At 32.9% G+C, this 20,409-nt stretch overlaps 2 protein-coding genes across 3 annotated transcripts in view; both read left to right on the plus strand.

Moving 5' to 3' along the window:
• The window catches only part of LOC114883120 (synaptogenesis protein syg-2-like), a 168,951-nt gene extending 155,344 nt beyond the window's left edge, over positions 1 to 13,607 (plus strand). The window contains exons 4-16 of one of the 2 annotated variants that reach the window (XM_029200569.2): positions 5,126 to 5,255; positions 5,962 to 6,170; positions 6,352 to 6,462; positions 6,713 to 6,919; positions 7,054 to 7,208; positions 7,482 to 7,626; positions 7,824 to 7,954; positions 8,604 to 8,763; positions 8,912 to 9,211; positions 9,556 to 9,855; positions 10,081 to 10,323; positions 10,431 to 10,591; positions 10,939 to 13,607. In XM_029200569.2, coding sequence (XP_029056402.1) covers positions 5,126 to 5,255; positions 5,962 to 6,170; positions 6,352 to 6,462; positions 6,713 to 6,919; positions 7,054 to 7,208; positions 7,482 to 7,626; positions 7,824 to 7,954; positions 8,604 to 8,763; positions 8,912 to 9,211; positions 9,556 to 9,855; positions 10,081 to 10,323; positions 10,431 to 10,591; positions 10,939 to 11,310 — 2,624 coding nt within the window. In that variant the 3' untranslated portion in view covers positions 11,311 to 13,607. The remainder of the gene's footprint in view (positions 1 to 5,125; positions 5,256 to 5,961; positions 6,171 to 6,351; positions 6,463 to 6,712; positions 6,920 to 7,053; positions 7,209 to 7,481; positions 7,627 to 7,823; positions 7,955 to 8,603; positions 8,764 to 8,911; positions 9,212 to 9,555; positions 9,856 to 10,080; positions 10,324 to 10,430; positions 10,592 to 10,938) is intronic. The other variant, XM_029200570.2, reaches the window with a different exon arrangement.
• Positions 13,608 to 16,101: 2,494 nt separating this feature from the next.
• LOC114883103 (E3 ubiquitin-protein ligase RNF181-like) lies at positions 16,102 to 16,853 on the plus strand. The gene is made up of 2 exons (XM_029200533.2): positions 16,102 to 16,611; positions 16,694 to 16,853. The coding sequence occupies exons 1-2, from the start codon at positions 16,306 to 16,308 to the stop codon at positions 16,826 to 16,828; spliced, it is 441 nt and encodes a 146-aa protein (XP_029056366.1). The 5' UTR covers positions 16,102 to 16,305; the 3' UTR covers positions 16,829 to 16,853.
• The last annotated feature ends 3,556 nt before the right edge of the window (positions 16,854 to 20,409 follow it).

Below are 20,409 nucleotides of genomic sequence, written 5' to 3' on the forward strand. Positions count from 1 at the left end.
CTAATTCCAATAATATTCATTACTGATACTACAGTTCATTTAATCTGTTCGTTTAAAGGGTGGATTGGTTCATTATGTAATTTGTGTAATTATGTTTTAATTAATACTGCTGTTTATTTCATTTTTTAATTTTTATTTTATGAAGACAATCATGATAAGTAGTTTTATCTAGAATTATAAGATTCAAAAATTCCCAAATTTCAATTTTCTACAATTCTATCCCACAACCCCCGAAAAGTCTACAATTATGATAATTAGGTTAGTCTTTTGTTTAAAATCCTTATGTTCTGTTCTCTTTTTACTCGACTTCTTGTCTTCATTGGATAGTGTCACTGTGGAAATCTCAATACATATTTGCATACTTCATACTGCAAAGGATTCTATAAGTTTAGCAACTATTCTTCACTCAAACGTCCTCGCAGAATCCGTCTATTTTAAAGTTATCGGCATAAAACACAATTAAAAGTACGCTTTGGATTAAAGTACTTTCTCGAAACCATTGCCGACCAAATTCTCGACAACAGTCCAGATTTCCACTTTGTGCATAGTAGGTCACCATCGTACACTCCACTTACACATTTATGGCAACAAACACGCTTGGAATTTTCCCTTTACCGTTCAAGCATTACATTGTCAACGCGTATAAATTTACATTATTCAAGTGTTCGTTTTTAACATGTTGGAATTAAAACGTGACAACGGTGGCAAGAATATCGAGTATCAAAACGGCTTTTATCCATAATCGCCTTAATTATCATTTATTTAACTGTTAAAGATCCAATATTTACCGATTCCTTTTTAATTTTAAATTGGTTTTCTTTGCTTCTTTCTTTGCTATTAAACTGTGGTTACTTACTCTTTATTTTTCTGTGAAATTGTGGCTATTTTCTTTAAATTAATTTTTTAGTGTAATGACATTCATAATAGCAGCACTATTACACATACTAAGTACCTGTTAGTAGTATTTTTATTTATTTTTTATTATTTGCAATTGTTTCAGTTAGAATTTTAGCAAATAAAAAAACCTTTTGTAACAATTTTTCAATGAGTAAAGTGTTTCAAGCACTATTCCATGCTCTCCAACAATTTTGTTAATTAAAGACAAAAAGTGCACTCTATACCTTTGCTCTTTGAATAAAGTTAATATATTTCCTTTTATCATTAGGTTCTCTATTTGCTGGTAACTTTAGTAAAATTCCCTTACATTAAACTCAATGCAATTTTAAATCCTTGCCGGTCTGCGCTGGCTTTCAAGCTTGTTCCCATTGACGGTGATGTTGGTAACGGTGACACGGTCAAAAGCGGAAGAAAGAAAGTCATTTGAAAATAGAGTTTTCGGTAGAGTTTTTCATAGAAATGAAAACAAAGCGAGCTGGGATACCGTAACTTCCACTGTTTCACTGGCGCAATGTTACTTGAAGTTTTTCAAGTGGTAGACGGTTATTAAAATTCCGCGTTATTCATCGAAAAATACGAAAGGTTCATCGAAGGTACAAAACTTCTTGGCTTTTTCAACCATTTATGAAAATCGTTCGGGCGCGTTTAATATCGGAAATTAAACTCGCAAACTCTCGATAACGATTCGCTTTACTTGCCAACTGAGAGACCCCGATTTCCAATAAAATCTGTTCCGTAATCATTCTGTCTGTCGCGCTTCCCTTTTTCCTAACTTTGTTTTTGTTTCTTCAGTTTTCTTACAAAGACCCTGTTCCCTGTACTTGTGCTCAGAATTCCTGAGGAATATTGGAATTTTTTCAAATGTAATTTTATTTAATCATTAATGATGTTTCTGTCAATCATCTATGCCATAGACTTTATCATTTTTGTTGATAATGGTATAATGTACTAATTAAAGATACAAAATTAATATTAAGAATGATTTTTAATATAATTTTTAATAATTCCTTTATTTTCCAAAAATTTAAAGAGTTGACAGTCAAAATATCAGTAATAATATAACTTTATAATTGTTGTAAGATTATTTTGAATTTTAGACTTTATCTTAATATAGTCCTTCAGGTGTTTCTCACCGGCAAATAGACAAATTTCACTGTAATAGTATTCAAATACTTGAAATCTCTCTCTTAGTCAACGAGGAGGTAAGAATCAACAGAGCGTCCTGAATTGCCCAAGGCATAGCTTCACTTTAGAGATTTCATACCTTGTGAGCTCACTTACGACCCAGAAGGTGTCTATGCCTGGAATTGTCAATCAACATTCCAGAACATAGCAAACGACTGTCTTGGGAAATGTAAGACGAGAATTGAATGAGGGGATGAAATGAGTAACCTGTAGCACTGGATCCTTATAATGCTACATAAGAAAAACACTTAAGTTTAATAATTAGATGATTATAATAATAACTAAGATAATTTAAAATACTTTAATTTACGAATTTATAAATATTTACTTTAATTTACCATTTGAAACTATAATTGTTTTTCTTACGTGATTTTACGCACGTGAAAATAAAACTCTGTTATACTGGTAATTTAAAAAAATAGATATTTTTCTTATAATGTACAAAGTTCCAATTAATGATTGATTCTCCATCATTCAGAATAGTAACATGATGACGTGATTCAATCATTTCTACACACTGTATTAGGATTAAAAGATTAAGTGGAACATTCATCCGTGCGTCCGCCGCGGCATTGATTGATACCTTTCACTTAAAGTGAGGAGACCGTCTGATCACAGTGTCCAATACTACTCGCTAGAGTCTGGCCACCTGGAACACCAAACTTTAGCAGACAAATGACTACCTATATACTGTACTTATATCGATATCATTTACTGTGATTTCAGTGAAAAAAAAAAAGTAATAATTTTTGTCAAATTAGTGGACAAAATATTTATTTAGATATTTACTTAGAACAGTATTGTTGGTGGTAAAGTTACCTAATGAGCATTGCTATAATACAGGTTAATTAATTAACGCTCAACTGTATATAAACTATACATATTAGTAAATAGATTTTCCATAAAAGTGTCTGAATCACTTGCCTTCAGCAACGAAACATATAGGAAGATAAAGCAGTGCAAGAGGCTTTACCTGGGAGGAGTACTGGCTTACTAAATTACTACACCCTCGCTCCATTACGAGGAAATTTACGTTATCCAATCGAATCTCAATTCTCTTTACTCAAAAATATATATTACAGAATAAAATTTTCAATCTCTTTTTGCATTGAACAATAAAAATAACTGTGTTCCTATTGAATGCTCTCGAGGATTAAGTTAATTCAACTAATTGTGAAGGGACCTAACATTTCATAATCTATGACATTTTTCTTCTTCTTACCTTTACTTTTGTTTACTGTGTTACGGTAAAATTAAAACGTATTTGCATATAGCAACTTTAATACCGCTAATTAAAACAAAGTGCTTCCTTAATACCTTTTGTATAAAGACAAAGAGCCTGCTTTATAAGATGATGATGAATTTGTTTCATAAAACTTTCATATCACTGAAAAGATTCTTTGGACGATTGTATACCAGTAACGCTTCGAGAATATATTGTATATTTTTGAAATATTTCGTAGATGAGATATAAGAAAATGGTAGAGGGTGAGCACTCCCATAGGAGTTGGAGCCAGGCTAAGCACAGTCATAAGGTTTCTCGACACTGTCTGACCCGCGGATTATCGGCTTACTCCGTTACCTTGCCTAGCTGAATTGTTTCTACGTGTCGAAAGAGAAACTACCAAGTATACTATGATTCAAGTGTCTTATTATTTGAAGGTAGTTGCATAATAAAAATCCGAGTATGATGAATGAATTAATCTCATTATCAGTCAAATATATTTGAAATATTTTTTATTAGAAATGAATGCAGTGGGAAAGTTGTGCAGTGTCGTAATATATCAGTGTATTTGCTTCAGAGGGAATGTAAATTTTTAATTCATATAGCATTAATATAATTGTCTTTTCAAGTTTTGTAAATTGAAACTATGTAAATTAAATATATTTAATCAAACTTAGATTTTTCTCAGACAAATCAATTAAATTGCAGAAAAATTATTCTTTTTAATTTAATATACCAAACGTATTTCTTTGTACATTGCAATAAGCCTTGTAATACTGATTTTTAATTTTATTTTTAAACATGATAGCAGCAACAAACACGAGAAAAATCGTTGATAAAGAATTTATTGAGTTAAAAGAATAACATGGTAAAATGCAACGTTAAAATTGGCAAACCTGAGGAAATCTAATGGAGTGAAAACAAAAGGAAATCAATTTTAACGTGGTCTTACAGCTGGTACAGTTATATAAAAGGTATCCGCTTGCTGGAAAACCGTTTCTCTCTCTTCTGTTCTTCCCATATTTCTTTGTTTCCTTCACAAATATTCTCTCTCTGATTCTCCTACATTTGACTCGGAAGGTAGGCAGAGAAGCAGTTCACTGGAAATAGTGGTTTCTAGAGTGTGAAATTGCAACCAACTCATGTATTAATACCAGACACCAATATCAGCGTTGATCTTTTATCTCGACATTCATTAAAATTGTTAATCATATGTATAATTTTCAGTTCTTCCTATTTTAGAATAGATATTAGACATATAATTAATTTAGAAGTAAATTACAGCAAAATTAACATAGGACACATTATTTTAATTGTAAACTTTATACTTAAAAATAAATAAGTAAAAAATTGAGAGAAAATAATGATAATATGTAGAGTTATTTTATGGAAAATTGTTGTATCATATGTAGCAGCTAAAGCTTACTATAATAACAAATGGAACATTTTCAATTATTAATATTAAATATAACGATGTAAAATGGACATCGTTGCACCGTTCTCGAATTCTCTCTGCAAATTTAGTGGTACATGAATATACCGTCGCCAGATGCGACGCTGATACTAAGCTAACCATCTATGGTAATGCATAATTCACTTCCACACACCCTTTACGTACCCCTATACGGGTAATACAATTGTCCAATGTTCATCAACATAGGGATTTGCTTAACTCGGTTATAGCAATAAACGTCGGCACGATCTTATGAATTTCTAATTTTTAATTTAGATTTAATTTATTTTGCAAAAAAATTTTTAACATTTCATGGTAAAAATTTGTACCGAACAGTATACTAATGATAATATTTTCTGTTGCAGGACCAACCCTTGCAACCAGAGCAGTACTTCAGGGTACAGCAGAATTACCATGCGACATTACACCCCCACGACAAAATGATTCTGCAATTCTGGTTATATGGTATAGAGATGATATTACACCTATTTACAGGTGAGCATATATTAGACTTTTAAGGTAATATTAGAAAACAATAGATTTAAGAAATGGATAATTAATTACATAATTAATTACATCAATTACATAATCTCTCAATACAGTAGGCTCTCATTGTACTTCCACCCTTCCACATATTCTTTTTCATGATACGAAATATTTATGACGGTAAAAATTCAGGGAATTGAATGGAATAAGAGGAAATAAATAATAAACCTGATTGATATAATGAAACAAGCTAATTGTTTTCTTTCCTGTGTTAATCGATACTGACCTACTACGCTTATTAATTGAACGCGTAAATGCGAACAGTTTCCCGTTCCGCTTTTAATTATCGCCTTCAATAGTACTTAAAATTCCCAGATAATAATATAATTAAATGGTAACTGCCTTAAATGTAACTTAAACCACATAAAAAGATTTTCATTAATACTTTTCCTTATAAAACAATTTACCCAAATTTATATACCTTTAAATTATTTACAAATTTTGTTTTTCCCTCTCATATTCTTTGTTTTTTATTAAATTATATAATTCATTGAATTCGGAATAAAACTCTATACAAAATTTTTCAAAGAATTCTAGATATATTCGATGACTTCTCCTAAAAATAAAATTTAGCCGTTATCAAAATCGTGTGTTAATAAATTAAGTAATATAATGTTATATTCTGAAAAATGAAATGCATAACACTGTGTTTCAGTTATGATATAAGAGGCAAATATTCTGAAAAAGCTTCTCATTGGAAAGACAAAGATCATTTAAATGATCGAGCGTTCTTCAGAACAATCCCAGAACCAGCAGCATTAAATATCAATCATATCGAAGAAAAAGACGAAGGTGAATATAGATGTCGGGTAGATTTTGCTAAAAGCCCAACCAGAAATTCTAGGATTCATCTAACAGTAATAGGTTTGTATCACTCTAAATATACCTGTTATCAAAATTTGTAAAATAATTTTTTGTACTAAATTAATGCAATAAATTCAGAAACGAATTTCTTTTTTTTATGATTATTATAAATTATATATTTTCTTACTATGACATAATATACACCATTTAAAATAGTTAATTAAAAAGAAAATTATTACAGTACCACCCCATAAACCAAATATCATTGATGCACATGGGAAAACAGTGTCAACCATAGCAGGTCCATACGACGAAGGAGGAGACATGAAATTGCAGTGTCTGGTCACAGGGGGTGAGTTATTATTGTATTACACAAAGGCTTTGAAAGTATTTCCAAAAGTGCTTTCTGCAACAACAAAGCATCTCAAATAGCTAAAATACTCTTAATTAATGAAAGAATCAACGAAACTCGTTAAATGTGAAACTTTGTTAGTGAAGTGAAACGGATCCGAATTATGTCATTCATTTCGCTCAATGTTTAGGACTCAATTAAATATTATAGGTCATAGTTTAAATCTTAATAACTTTACGTTACTTTGTAGGTCGACCCGAACCAAAAGTAAGATGGTGGCGTGGAGAAATGCTTCTTGATTCGAAAGACGAGCCTGGAGAATTTCCTTCTCTTCGTAGAAATACATTAATAATTCGGGAACTTTCCAGAGCTGATCTCCATGCAGTATTTACTTGCCAAGCATCTAACAACAATATCAGTCAACCTGTATCTGCCTCTGTTGCTATTGAAATGCATTGTAAGTTAATTAACATTGTACAACACTTTATTGTGTTAATGAATTGTGTACATTCTGAATTAGACACAATATTTTTATGGTATTTCCCCATAGTAATAAGTATAAAGTACTTTCACGTATTTCCTTCGTTTCAGTAAAACCACTGAGTGTAACGATATTAAGCAGTGAACATGCACCTCTAAGTGCTGATCGAAAGTACGAAATAAATTGTATGAGTGTTGGTTCAAGACCTCCAGCTAAGTTATCGTGGTACATGGATGGAAAAAAGTTGAACAATTACACCGAGAAGGTATTTTCTTTTCTTCTTATACTTTATGGATTTAAAATTTCTAGCTATGAACAATTTTAACAAAAATATAAAGTATCGTACATTTTTTGTTAGTTACCTTTTAGTTTCTTTAGAGAAGAAGTTTAAAGCTTGCAATTATCAATAAATAATACTGTATGTTTAATTAATAAAATTAAAGATGCTTTGATAAAACAATGCATTATAATATAGTACAGTTTAATTTATTTATAATTACAATTTAATATATTTATGATTATTTTTCAATGTGTAAAGGTTTCTCAGGATGGTAATATGACTAGTTCTCTATTAACGTTCAAACCAACTTTACTTGACCATGCCAAAGTAATTAATTGCCGAGCAGAAAATCCTAAGGTTCATCGAGGTGTAGCCGAAGACGAGTGGAAACTAAATGTTTTTTGTAAGTGTAGCATGAAATAATCTATCAGAAGAAGAGAGAACTTTTTACTAATTCTATTTTGTCACTAACAAATGTATACTGTTTCTCTTTCTCTTCAATTTTTTTTAATTTTGAAGGTTTATTGTTTTTTTTTACAAAATGTTGCGTTATATTTGATTACATTACATTTAATGATTCATTCATCTTTTATCCTCTAGTTGCACCAATTTTACATCTGGAGTTGGGGTCAAATATGAATCCAGACGACATCGAAGAAGGTGACGATGTGTACTTTGAATGCAAGGTGCATGCTAACCCCGATGCTTATAAAGTAGTATGGAAACACAATGTAAGTTTCAATAGAATGTCATGTATTTAATACGTATTTTGTATAAAAATAGGACCAAATATAGAAGTACTCTATCACTCAATTATGGGCACTCTCTTTACTTAAAGAATATTTTAAAATTGTTTATGTATCAAGATGCATATCCTTGATCTTGCATATCCCTAGCATATATACTTCTAAAATTGAAATTTATAGAAAATATTGAGTGTTTATAATGGAGTGACCGAATACTACATTTATATACAAAATTTTTGTTAATAAAAGCCTCATAGATTTAGCAATTTTAGGAAAAAAGACATTAGGAATTTTAATAGTTCAATTAGTTAATTGATAGCCTAATTTAAATACTCTTTAAAAACAACCATAGATTCTAAATCATCCTGTATATTAAAAATTACAATTTTATTATGATACTTTCATTTAATATCGCATACCCATTTTTTCGATATCTAACTCTTTTTTTAATTTTTTTGCATATGTTAAAGAAGGAAATATCTCATTTCAAAAATATTGTTTATTCTTTTATTCATCTCATTAATTTGCAATTAATCTTATCCTTTCAATTTCCATTCTTACCACGTTCATTTCTACGAAGAATATTAACAAAAGTAGAAACGCAAATAAGAATTTGCCAATCTGATTATTCCAGGGAAACGTAATTCAAAATAATGCGAAAAATGGCGTGATAGTACAGCAATACGGTTTGGCTTTGAGGGAGGTCAATCGCTCTCAAGCCGGAAATTATACTTGTATCGCAAGCAATGTCGAAGGAGATGGTTACAGTAACAACGTGGAACTTAAAATTATGTGTAAGTTTTCATATTACGCATACGTCAATCATATTACCGTATCGATGTAAGGATATAATTAGATTAATATTACAAAAATTGTACGAGTAAAATAAAATGATGAATATGATTTATTTAAAAATTTTCACGAAGGCATTGATTTTACCAGATAAACCAATTTGCGTGCCGGATCAGAAACGGATCTACGGTGTAGCACGTCACGAAGATGCACGAGTAATTTGCAGGGTCGAGGCGTATCCTCCACCAGACAGCTTCCGCTGGACTTTTAATAATACAGAAGAGATGGTAGATGTGCCACAAGCAAGATATAAAAACTCTACACGACACACTCAAAGCGTTCTCACATATCGACCAGTCACAGAAATGGATTACGGCACTGTATTTTGCTGGGCAAGTAACACTGCTGGTCAGCAAAAGAATGCCTGTGTGTTTCACATCATTCCTGCGGGTATGTATCTGCATAAAATTGATCAAACGCTCAATAATTATTTTATAATTACACCAATTAAATTCTTTTAAGTATTTTTAATGTTAATTAGAAATTTTCAAATATAGGAATCTACATATTTTAATTCTTATTTCTACAAAAAAAATATTTTCCTATGTCTCTAATATTTGCTTTTTTAATGTATAATATTTAAGACTTTGAAATCGCATTTTTGACTAAAGCCATTTTAATTTTAATGATTATTTTTGATAATTAATTTTTCCTTCGAAAAATGACTTAAACTAAAATATGCTACAATGTCACTTCTGTAAAATTGTTAATTGTTCACAAATTATTGTTTACAGGGAAACCTGAATCCCCGTATAATTGCACCTTGTCAAATCAAACAACTGAATCACTCTCGGTGGAGTGTACTGCTGGCTTTGATGGTGGTCAACCCCAACATTTTCTTTTGGAAGTTTTTGATCAGCACACGGGAATGCTGCAAGCAAACCTCACATCCAAAGAGAATGCTGCCTTTACAGTACAAGGTTTAGAATCTGGCAAAGTTCTTAAAATGATCCTGTACGCTGTAAATGCAAAAGGAAGAAGTGAACCAACCCTTCTGGAAGGATTCACTTTGAAGGTTGCAGAAAAACAGACTGGTAAATCATACTATAAGTATATTTCATATCTCGTACATCTTATCTTAATTTGGCTATAGTAAAGCTAAAAAAAATCTTAGAAAATATATATGACTTCTTTAAACGATCTAATTAACTAAATAGAAATTAACTTAATAGAAATAAATAAAATATAAATATATACTTTGTATTGTATAATTTATACATTCACAATCCTAATATTATAACATAATTATATGAAAGTAGTACGTGTTCTGTTCACAGGTACTCCGGTACCTTTCGAGATCACCTCATTATTAGGCGTATTGGTCGGAGTGATTACCGCGCTACTTTTGGTTACCCTTACTATCCTGGCAGCTATGAAAATTAGAAATGAAAGAAGAACTCAAAGACCAAATGATTTGCCATTAAAGAAAGGAACAGCGCCAAGTTCTGAGGACCTTTACGATACTGACGACAGAAACCCTGACGTCGTGCCAGTAAATAAAGGTACAATGCTAGTTCAATAATGAGTAATAATTTTTTCTAAAAAAGAAATTAATCATTTGTTTTATTAATTTAACTATGTAAAGTAAGAGAAAATCTTAAATTAAAAGGTTCGGATTATCAATTAACGGGATCAATATCTGGCACACCTTTGGCTACACAAAACACCCCAGACGGACTTATCTCAACTTCACTTTCTATTCAGCAAGTGAATCATCTACAAGGGTTGTCGCCTTATTCACACGAGTACAATAATTATCCAACTTTGCCGGTAAGTATCACGATCCTGAATACTTTATTTTATTCAATAGAACTTATCTTCTGCGCTCTTAATTTATTGAAAAATGAAGCATTCAAGTTTAATGCAAATGTTTGAAAGGTTAAATAAATAATAGAAGAGATTTCTTTTTCAATTAGCAATTAAACAAATCCACTAAAAATAAGTCTTCAAACAAGCACTACGATAATCGATGTCTTTATCTTTTGTTTTTCGTATAGAGTACAAATTAAACACCCAATATTTAATCTTTTAAATTAAAAAATTAAAAACCCAGCTTCAATTTTCGCTGCGTATATCTTGTTTGAAATTCCCTGTGTAATTCCCATGTTATTTTCCAGTTGTCAGGAGAGATAACGTACGCCGAATTGTGCCTGGCACGGCCAACAACCTTATCAACATTAGCGAACGACACGAAGTTAACGAGCATAAGCGGGATCGGCAGTTTAAGTACACTTCCGGCTTATGGAAGCGGAGTAATCGTAGGTGGTAAACCGTACACGAAAGAAGCGACGATCTATGCTTGCATAGATCACAACGCAAGACCACCAAAGGTTGATGTCTCTAATTCATCGTCGTGTGCATTAACGCCTTTATCGACCAAAAGCACGTTCCAGGAGTTGAATGGTGCTACAACGAATAATAAAAATCCCACGAGAGAAGTGGTCACCGTTCGTACGCCATTGATATCCACTCAAGAAAGTTGTGTATAGGGCTGCGATTTTGACGCGGTCAACGTCAATGAATATTATGTTTAATATTACGACGATGACACGCGTCTAGTTACTGTACGATGATGGTTTGATTAACCGTTTGTCCTACGATAAGACATATATGATCTTCGGTATGCGATAAGCGTGTAAGGTAGTCAAAAATGAGATTCAACGTCAGATGGACTGATCAATTTTAAATTAATCGGTAGCGAAGGGAATACAACGGAACAATGAGTTTTTTAAATATATCAATAATATAAAAATGAAGTGATAATAATATTAATTTTTTCATTTTTTCAAGGATATTGATTAATTTTACTTAAATTTCGTCGATAAGACTGATTTGAGTGTTTCACAACTGTTCATATATACATAAATATATATATAAACCTTGATATTTTTTAGTTAACAATGTCAATAAATGTTATACAATAAACTTGACAAGAATTTGCCAATGATTGATGTAGATATGGCATAATTATGTTTCACTGAATTAAGGTACCACTAATGTAAGAGTCTAGCAGGACAGCTAATTATGATTCAATAATTTAACTTTAAGACCTTTTGTGTATAATATTTGATATGTACACTAAATGATACGAGTGATAATAAATTTTAATTTTTATCGATTTTTATTTAATATATATATATATGTTCGTATGTGTCGAATATTATAACAAAATGTGTATACTGTACACAGAGAACATGATTAGAATACATGAAATATGTTTTCTAATTTTAGTTTATTTTGCTTACCCACACTTTGAGATTCATTTTTGTATGTGTACATATAATTTGTAAATATATTCAACATATCGTATTTTACACATTTTTGTTTTGTTTCAAGGGTGTCCCATGCAACTGGGCTAAGACAGTTTAAAAATAGTAAAAGGTAGATGAAAATTAAATTTGAAATGCAATTTCATTTAAAAAGTTTTTTTTGAATTTTGTACTTTTCTCGATGGCAGTCATTACATCATATTATTCCCTACAAAAAATTATTACAGCACTTGGTGGAAAATTCAGTAGTTTAAAAAATATCATAGGGAGAGACCACGAGGCTCTCTGTGTCTCTCCCTAAGATATCTTTTGAACCAATGAATTTTCGACCAAAGTACCTTAATACTTTTTTGTAAAGAATAAAACGACGCTTCGACTGACATATAGAAATGTATAGTTTCATTGAAAAAAACGTAATTGACTTTGAGATCTTTGGAACATCTCCACTTCCGGCGCACAGACATACACCACGTGATACTCCATTCGACACCATTTAATTATTCGTTAAGACATTTACTTGTATCTTTCACCATATTGAAATTATAGCTTGACCCAGTTGCATGGGACTCTCTGTATCTATGCCCACGTATAAATTAATTTTGTATCTCGTATCTGCATAAAGAAAAGATTATTTAATCTTTATTATTTAGGTTCGTGTGTATACATTAATTCGCTCTGTATTTACGCTAATTTTAAGATAATATACTTATTGCAAACGTAATTAATAAATGCGTGATGTAAATATGGTTAAAGTATGAAAACTGATGAAAAAATAAAGAATAGAAATGTTTCATAGTCTTTTTTAAGAAAGATATCTGAGGTATGAATTCTGATTGGAAATTTCTGAAAATAAATCGGGATTTAAGTATGTATAAATTCGTAAGTATAACTAATTATGTAAAAAAGAATTCAATTTCAAATATCAAAAATATCAAATTGTATTGTAAATGTGTCAAATTTTATTCAGAGAAGAATATAATAAGGATATATAATATACAGGGTGTTTTAAAAAGTATTGTACACTAGAAATTAGGTACAGATTTTAAGTTTCAAAAGAAATCAAAAAGTTCTTTATTATTTTGGAAACTAGAAAATTTCATTTTTAATAGCTTATATCCTAAAAGTGAAGCTGTAAATTATAAATTAATAAAAGACTTTGATGTCTTCTCTTATTTAAAATTTGTAATTCTTGTCGATACAATCATTTTGAAATACCTTGTATAATAAGTAAGATTCTCAAAAAGAAGGCATGTTTTATGATTCATTTTTTTTACTTAGTAACATCGCACAAAACATCGTATCATATGAAAACATTATCAGTTCATTTATTATTGTAATAAACACATACTTCCACGTTTATTTTAGTCACTAAGTTATTATGCAATCTTGAGTGTAAAACATTTATATATCAGAATTGCAAACGCGATTTTTTATTGCATCTATAATTTTTGTATTGAGTGCAATTGCCAACGTTCGTAAAAAAGAAACACATGTAAATACTGTAAATGCTCATAATAATAGAAAAACGTGATGTAATCTATTATATCAGCGACTAATTATTTAAACTACTGAAATTTATTAATGCTTTCTACCATTTATGTATTTTAGCATTTGTTTCATTTATTATTTCACTAATTTATTTATTATTTCACATCTATTTGTGGGCCTCGCGGGGACCATCCACCCAAGTCATTTATTATTTTACCCCTCCTCACGGGCCTCAGCTCACCCTTTCCAGTCATTTATTATATCTTTTGTCTTTGAAGGCCTCGCGAGGCTCAACCCCATTTTTTTTTTTTTTTTTTTATTTTACGTGGTGGAAATCTTCAGAAAGACACCTCCAGTCCCTCTGGGGAGGGGCCGGAGGTAGTGTGGGATTTTTACCCACTAAAACCACCACGGTGGCCTGCACCAGGACTATAGGGAGGGTCTGATCTCTGACCCTCCCACATGTGCCAAACTCCGCCGACATCGGGGGCCACACCCGATGCCGGTACTCCTCGGGCCGCGTGCAGTGGAGATCGGGGCCCCAGCCCTGCGATCCCGCTTCAGGCGGGGCTCAACCCTATATCTCTTATATTCCTACATCCCTTACATATCGACATCCCTTAGACATCTTTGAAATCCCAGCATCCCTTACATCTCTGCAGCTCTTACATTCCTATATCACTTACATCCCTGTACCGCTTACACCCCTTCATCCTTTACATCCTTGAATTCCTTAGGTCTCCGCATCCTTTATATCTCTCCATCCCTTATGTCCTTGAATTCTTAGAATCCTTGCACCCATTACATCACTGCACCCTTTACATCTCTGCATCCCTTACATCCCTTCATCTCTTGTATCCCTGCAACCCTTATAATAACTATATCATAAATATAATAATATATTATGAGAACTATTTCCGGCCCCCAGTTCGATTAAAGGTAAGTAAAGGTAAGTATAGGTAAGTAAAGTCTTGTACAAATTTAGTTCCTTTTTCCGCCACCAGATGGCGCTGATCGAACGTTGAGATTTTAGTTCACATTTTTGCCGCCAGAGGGCCAAAAATGGTGCGTGATTTAGTTCCTTTTTCCGAAACCAGATGGCGCTGATCGAACGTTGAGATTTTAGTTCACATTTTTGCCGCCAGAGGGCCAAAAATGGTGCATGATTTAGTTCCTTTTTCCGAAACCAGATGGCGCTGATCGAACGTTGAGATTTTAGTTCACATTTTTGCCGCCAGAGGGCCAAAAATGGTGCATGATTTAGTTCCTTTTTCCGAAACCAGATGGCGCTGACCGAACGTTGAGATTTTAGTTCACATTTTTGCCGCCAGAGGGCCAAAAATGGTGCATGATTTAGTTCCTTTTTCCGAAACCAGATGGCGCTGATCGAACGTTGAGATTTTAGTTCACATTTTTGCCGCCAGAGGGCCAGAAATCTTGCAACCTATAGTTCTTTTTTATTATTTATAAAGAGATAAAGAAATGTAAGAGATGCACCGATATAAAGGATGCAGCGATGTGAAGGATACAGAGATGTAAAGGATTCGGAGATGTGAGGAATACAGAGATATAAGGAATGCGGGGATATAATAAAAGCGGGTATGTAGACGATGCTGATATGTGAGGGATGCAGAGATGTAAAGGATGTAGGAATTTAAAGGATGTCTATGTGTAAGGGATGCAGTTCGTTTACCTAGGTCTTATGTTTTGTTAAATCCGGTCATATGTATCGCTATCCTGAACTAATGTTTCACAATTTGTTCGTTTTTAGGTCTTATATTTTGCTATTCGATCTTATATTTCACTTGTCGGTATCACCTACCGTCGTTATAATAGTCACGTACTTTATCGACGCCAATTATACTGACGGTAGGTAATACCGTCAAGTGAAATATAAGAACGGATAACAAAATATAAGACCTAGTTAAACAAACAAATCGTGAATTAGTGAATGTAGGATAGCGATGGGTTAATCATTAATTAATATATAAAGAACACTAATTTAATGAGTGATACTTCCTTATATTATACAGTGACTCACCTCGCATCCAATGTAATAATCTATAAAAAGTCTATGGGTCGCATATTTTAGCTGCGGGGTCCTTGACACCCCGATGTCATGCAGAGGGTCAATGGGGTTTCGGGGTCCCAAGCACCCCATGGTGGAATCAGGTCGGTACCTCCACCAGTGCTTGGTGTCCCTGACATTCCAGGATGAAATCAGGCCCGTACGTAGAGGGCACAAGTATAATAATCATCCTCTAATTTCTTTACAACAATATGAGCAATTTTAAATTTCGAGGGAGCAAATAGGAAGCAATTTTTTAAGATATAAATTGTTAAGAAATATTAATTTAATTTAATAATTGTTAAGAAGTAAGCACTTACTTATTTACTACTTACTTGAAATAATTGTTTTGAATTGTAGAGTGCGCAACAGAGCAACTAATAAAAGTCGGTATTTCAGACCGTGAGACACGAATTCTTGTTTGTTTGGTGGTCTATCTCACACCTCCTCTGTGGTAAAACTATCTTGAGTGTTATTATTCCTAGGTTTAACCAAAAAGTGCTGAAAACGTGTGACTTGAAGTTTTAGAATGATTGACAGGTAAAGTGAGTGGTCACAAAACAAGGTTAGACTGATAGATAAAAGAATATTGGAAAGATAAGCATAGCAACGATCAGGTGTTGAGATAGAAGTGTCATTCTAAGGATTGTGTTTAAAAAATGTCAGATTATTTTGAAGAAATGGGTTGGACACCTTTGAGAGATGGTGAAGCACCGAATCATTTAATACAAATGGCTAGATTGTTACGAGATTTTGGTATGTGGGATTTGTTAGGACAAACAACCAGGTTACCACCACCTGCGTCAAAATCTGCAATTGAAAATTTACAAGAGATCGAAATTGGTGCATCAGATTCAAAACAGTGTCCTGTCTGTTTGAAAGATTTTGAGACAGGAATATTTGCGAAACGCATGCCTTGTAAACATATTTTTCATCAAGAATGTATAATACCGTGGTTAGAAAAGGTATCAATTCCTGCTAGTCATTCTTATCAGATTTTGTAAACAAACCACTACTCGCTCGATAAAAAGAAATTCTTAATTACAGACAAATTCGTGTCCGCTCTGCAGATACCAGTTACCAACAGATGATGAAGACTATGAGATGTACAGAAAGGAAAAGCAACGTGCAATTGATAGGGAAAAAGATCTCGAAACTTTACACAATTCAATGTTTCTATAGAAATATATGTATATTTGTTTATAAACATGTGTTCCATTTTTTAACATTAATCCTCCATTATCGTTAAATTATCATATTTATTATTATCAAGAGCCTTGTAAAAATGTATATGAATGAAATTTAACGGAATTTGTGTTTTATTTTTAAAACATGGTTGTTAATAACTAATTGCATGAAAAAGTGTATTTATAGAATTTGAAATGACTTTCTAATAAAATATGGATTATTTTTATTTTGAAATGCAATGGTTGTTATTTTATTATGGACATAAGAAAACAAGGGTGAAGAGTGAAGGGTCTTACACGTTCCTTTACATCCCCCTTTTAGTCGCCTCTTACGACAGGCAGGGGATACCGTGGCTGTATTCTAAGCCCCCCGAGCCACAGGGGCTTCGGTGATACTCTTTACATATCGGCATTATAGCAGCCGGGGTGTCAGGGACCCTGATGCATCGGTGGCGCTCTCTACATACCGACCTGATGTCATCTTGGGGTGTCAGGGACCCCGAAGCACTCTCTCTGCATACCGACATATCATCCTGGGGTTTCAGGGACCCCGGAGCACTCTCTGCAAACCGATATATCATTCTGGGGTGTTAGGGACCCCGAAGCAGCGGTGCCCCTGATACCCCTGATGCCATAACATGGATGCGCAGAGTATCACCTGTGCTCAGGGGTCCCTAACACCCCAGGTCGATGTCCGGAGAGCGTCATCGGCACTTGGGGTCCCTGACACCCCGGATGCCATAATATATACCGCTTTATATATGTATATAAGATTGAGATTTAATTATATAATATATATTATAGCACAGTTTTAAATTTTAAATTTTCCAAAATACCATAGTTAATAAAGGAAAGGAATAAAATGAAACTAACTTGCACTATGCAGTGGAATAATTTATTTAAATATAATTACTCTGAGAAATGTAAAAGATACTTAAGAGAAGGATAAATTCTTAAACATAAAATTAAAGGTACTCTTATGCAAATTGAAGAAGTTAAACAATATTGAAGAGAAGGAATGCTAAAACAATTTTACAAATTAAAAAAATAGAAACCAATTAAACAATAACGATTATAACAATAACTGATTGCTACTCTATAATACTTTAATAAAATAAATCAAGGGTCCAACTTGGGTATCAGGTGTATTCTAGGAATTGTCGATTAAAAATGCCATTCTTTATTAATAGGAAATAATGTTTATTATACAGTGTACATATTTATTAACTTCATTTATTTTATTTCTGTTATAAATTTTATATTAATAATTGTATTATGCTTTGCCGAGCGACGAATGCCTTGATCAGTGTGCGCTTAATCTATAACAATCTCCGTAAAAAGTATAGAAACTTCTGCTTTTTTTATTTTGTTCGTTTGTTTATTTTCCTTTCCACCTACCGCCCCTTAATCTTCGTCCCGTCAACCCTTTCTACCCACCCACCCCAAACCCCGTTCGACATTGATCACCGTGAGTTATACCACCAAAGAGTATCGCCAAAATATGTTGCGCTGAAAACGGCATAATCGTTCGGCATATACAAATAATAGTACTGTCAAAGTTAAAGTAATTGGCGGATTATTCATTTTTTTTCCACTTTGTTCATTTCCTTTTTTTTTTTCTCTGACCCGGTGACGGCTTTTCATTTCGCGTTCGAAATGGCACGTCTCCGCCGCCATTGCCGCCGCCATCGCAACACTGCAGTCGCGTGTCATTATCATTTTTTTTTTTTTTTCAAAATTTTCTCCCCTTCGAAATACTTCACCCTAGGATTAGTATCTGTGTTATCAATTATCTTTATAATATGCGTAATAATATAAATAATGTCGTTAATATAGCTATAATGATTACCGTTTTTTTTTTTTTTTCATTTAATGATAAACTATCTGAATGGTACATTCTCTTTGCTAATGGCCATGTCCGTTATAGCTAAATTTATGTAGTCTGTATGCGAGCTCCGAATGGGATAAGGTACGTCGTACAGAGAACTTTTCGGCTCGGCGTAAGTTTTGTTTTTTGTTTTGTTCTTTTTTTTTTTCCTTTGATTAAAGAAGAATCAATGAAAGTAAGAATGGAAATTAGAAAAGGAAAAGAAGAAACAAAAGAAAAGGACTATTCGACGAATACAGGAACACGTCTGTGGCGTGAAAATGCGAACGTCGAAGAACCTTCCTTCGTTTACCGATTCGTGAAATTTTTACACACAGCAACGTGTTGTTCTCTTTCCATTCTTTTTAATCTCTTTTTCGCGATAAAGAAATATCAGAATTAAATTTGTTCTCGTCTGAAAGAAAAAGGACAACGATACCTGCTTCCGGTGTGAAAGAAGTGTTTCGCGTCTAAGAAGAAGCGTCAAAAGTTGTTTTGCATGTCAACAATCGAAAGATAAAAGGAACTTTCATCAACGACACGCAAAACGTTACTTCACGATCCTCGACGAAACGTAGGTTCTCTCGAAGTACGCTTAAAAAATTCTCTCTCCCATTCTCTCTGTCTTTCACACGGTCTTTTGTTCTCCTCCTTTCTCTCGACTACTTCTCGCACACGTCACCGTGTTCTAAGTCTTGATATATAAATGTACGACGTTAATTAATGTCATCCAGATGTGTGTTCGTGTGTATGTATAATTTCATATATTCGTTCTCGCTTGCTTGAATGTATGTATCTAGCTTCCTAACGTAAGTGTTTAAGTATAATTATTTTTATTTTATATAATGTATTAGTTTTTTTTTTCTTGTTATAATAATAATAATCATAATAATAATCATCATCATCATCCCATAATAATCATAATCGATAACCATAATAATAGCAATAATAATATTAACCGTCATCACCGTCGTGATCATAATCGCGATGATAACGTTAATTCGTCATATCGATATACATTACATATTTATATTACACGTTCCTTATGAAAATAATAATCCAAACTGGCATATCTTCCGTTCGCGCTGTTCCTCGCAAAAATTTCCCCCTTTAATCATAACTCCGCTCCATTTCCCCTCGCCAATGTTCGTTCTCGCCCCCGTTTCCTCTCCGTATTTTTTCTTTTCGTTCGTTAGAACTTTTACAATAACAATTCTATCGCTAGTAGAAACGGTTGATTCGCATCGCAACCATGGAACGAGTTTCTCGAGACGGGACGCATCAACGATCAACCAATCGCATCGCGATTCGATATAACTTTTATATTTTACACCGACTTTACATCCTGCCGTGAAATTATTAACACTCGTAACACCATTTGACCATTGCCGTTTATCTCGTTCCCATCAATGTTTCCATCGAAACGATTCGCCGTAGTCGAAAGAGATACGTACTCTTTAAGCCGTGGTATTTATTTACAATCACAATTGATAATACTTCGAACGATTTCAGATTTCATCTGGACGCATGCACCGTGTCTTTCTATATTTTCTTTTTCTTTTTTTTTTTCCTTGGAGAAAAGAAAGCGTTTTAGTTTGTCTCGATTGGCTAAAGCGAATCGTCACGATTCTCTGTTAATTTTCCTTTGTCTAAATACATATACAATATCGAAATATTTCTATAACCGCGAATCTTATCATTGTTCCGCG

The sequence above is a fragment of the Osmia bicornis genome, chromosome 9 (assembly GCF_907164935.1).
Source record: "Osmia bicornis bicornis chromosome 9, iOsmBic2.1, whole genome shotgun sequence".
NCBI lineage: Eukaryota > Metazoa > Arthropoda > Insecta > Hymenoptera > Megachilidae > Osmia > Osmia bicornis.

Coding starts and splice junctions, on each gene's coding strand:
- LOC114883103 (XM_029200533.2), top strand. CDS start 16,306: ATGTCAGATTATTTTGAAGAAATGGGTTGGACACCTTTGAGAGATGGT. Junction 16,612..16,693: donor TAATACCGTGGTTAGAAAAG/GTATCAATTCCT, acceptor TCTTAATTACAG/ACAAATTCGTGTCCGCTCTG.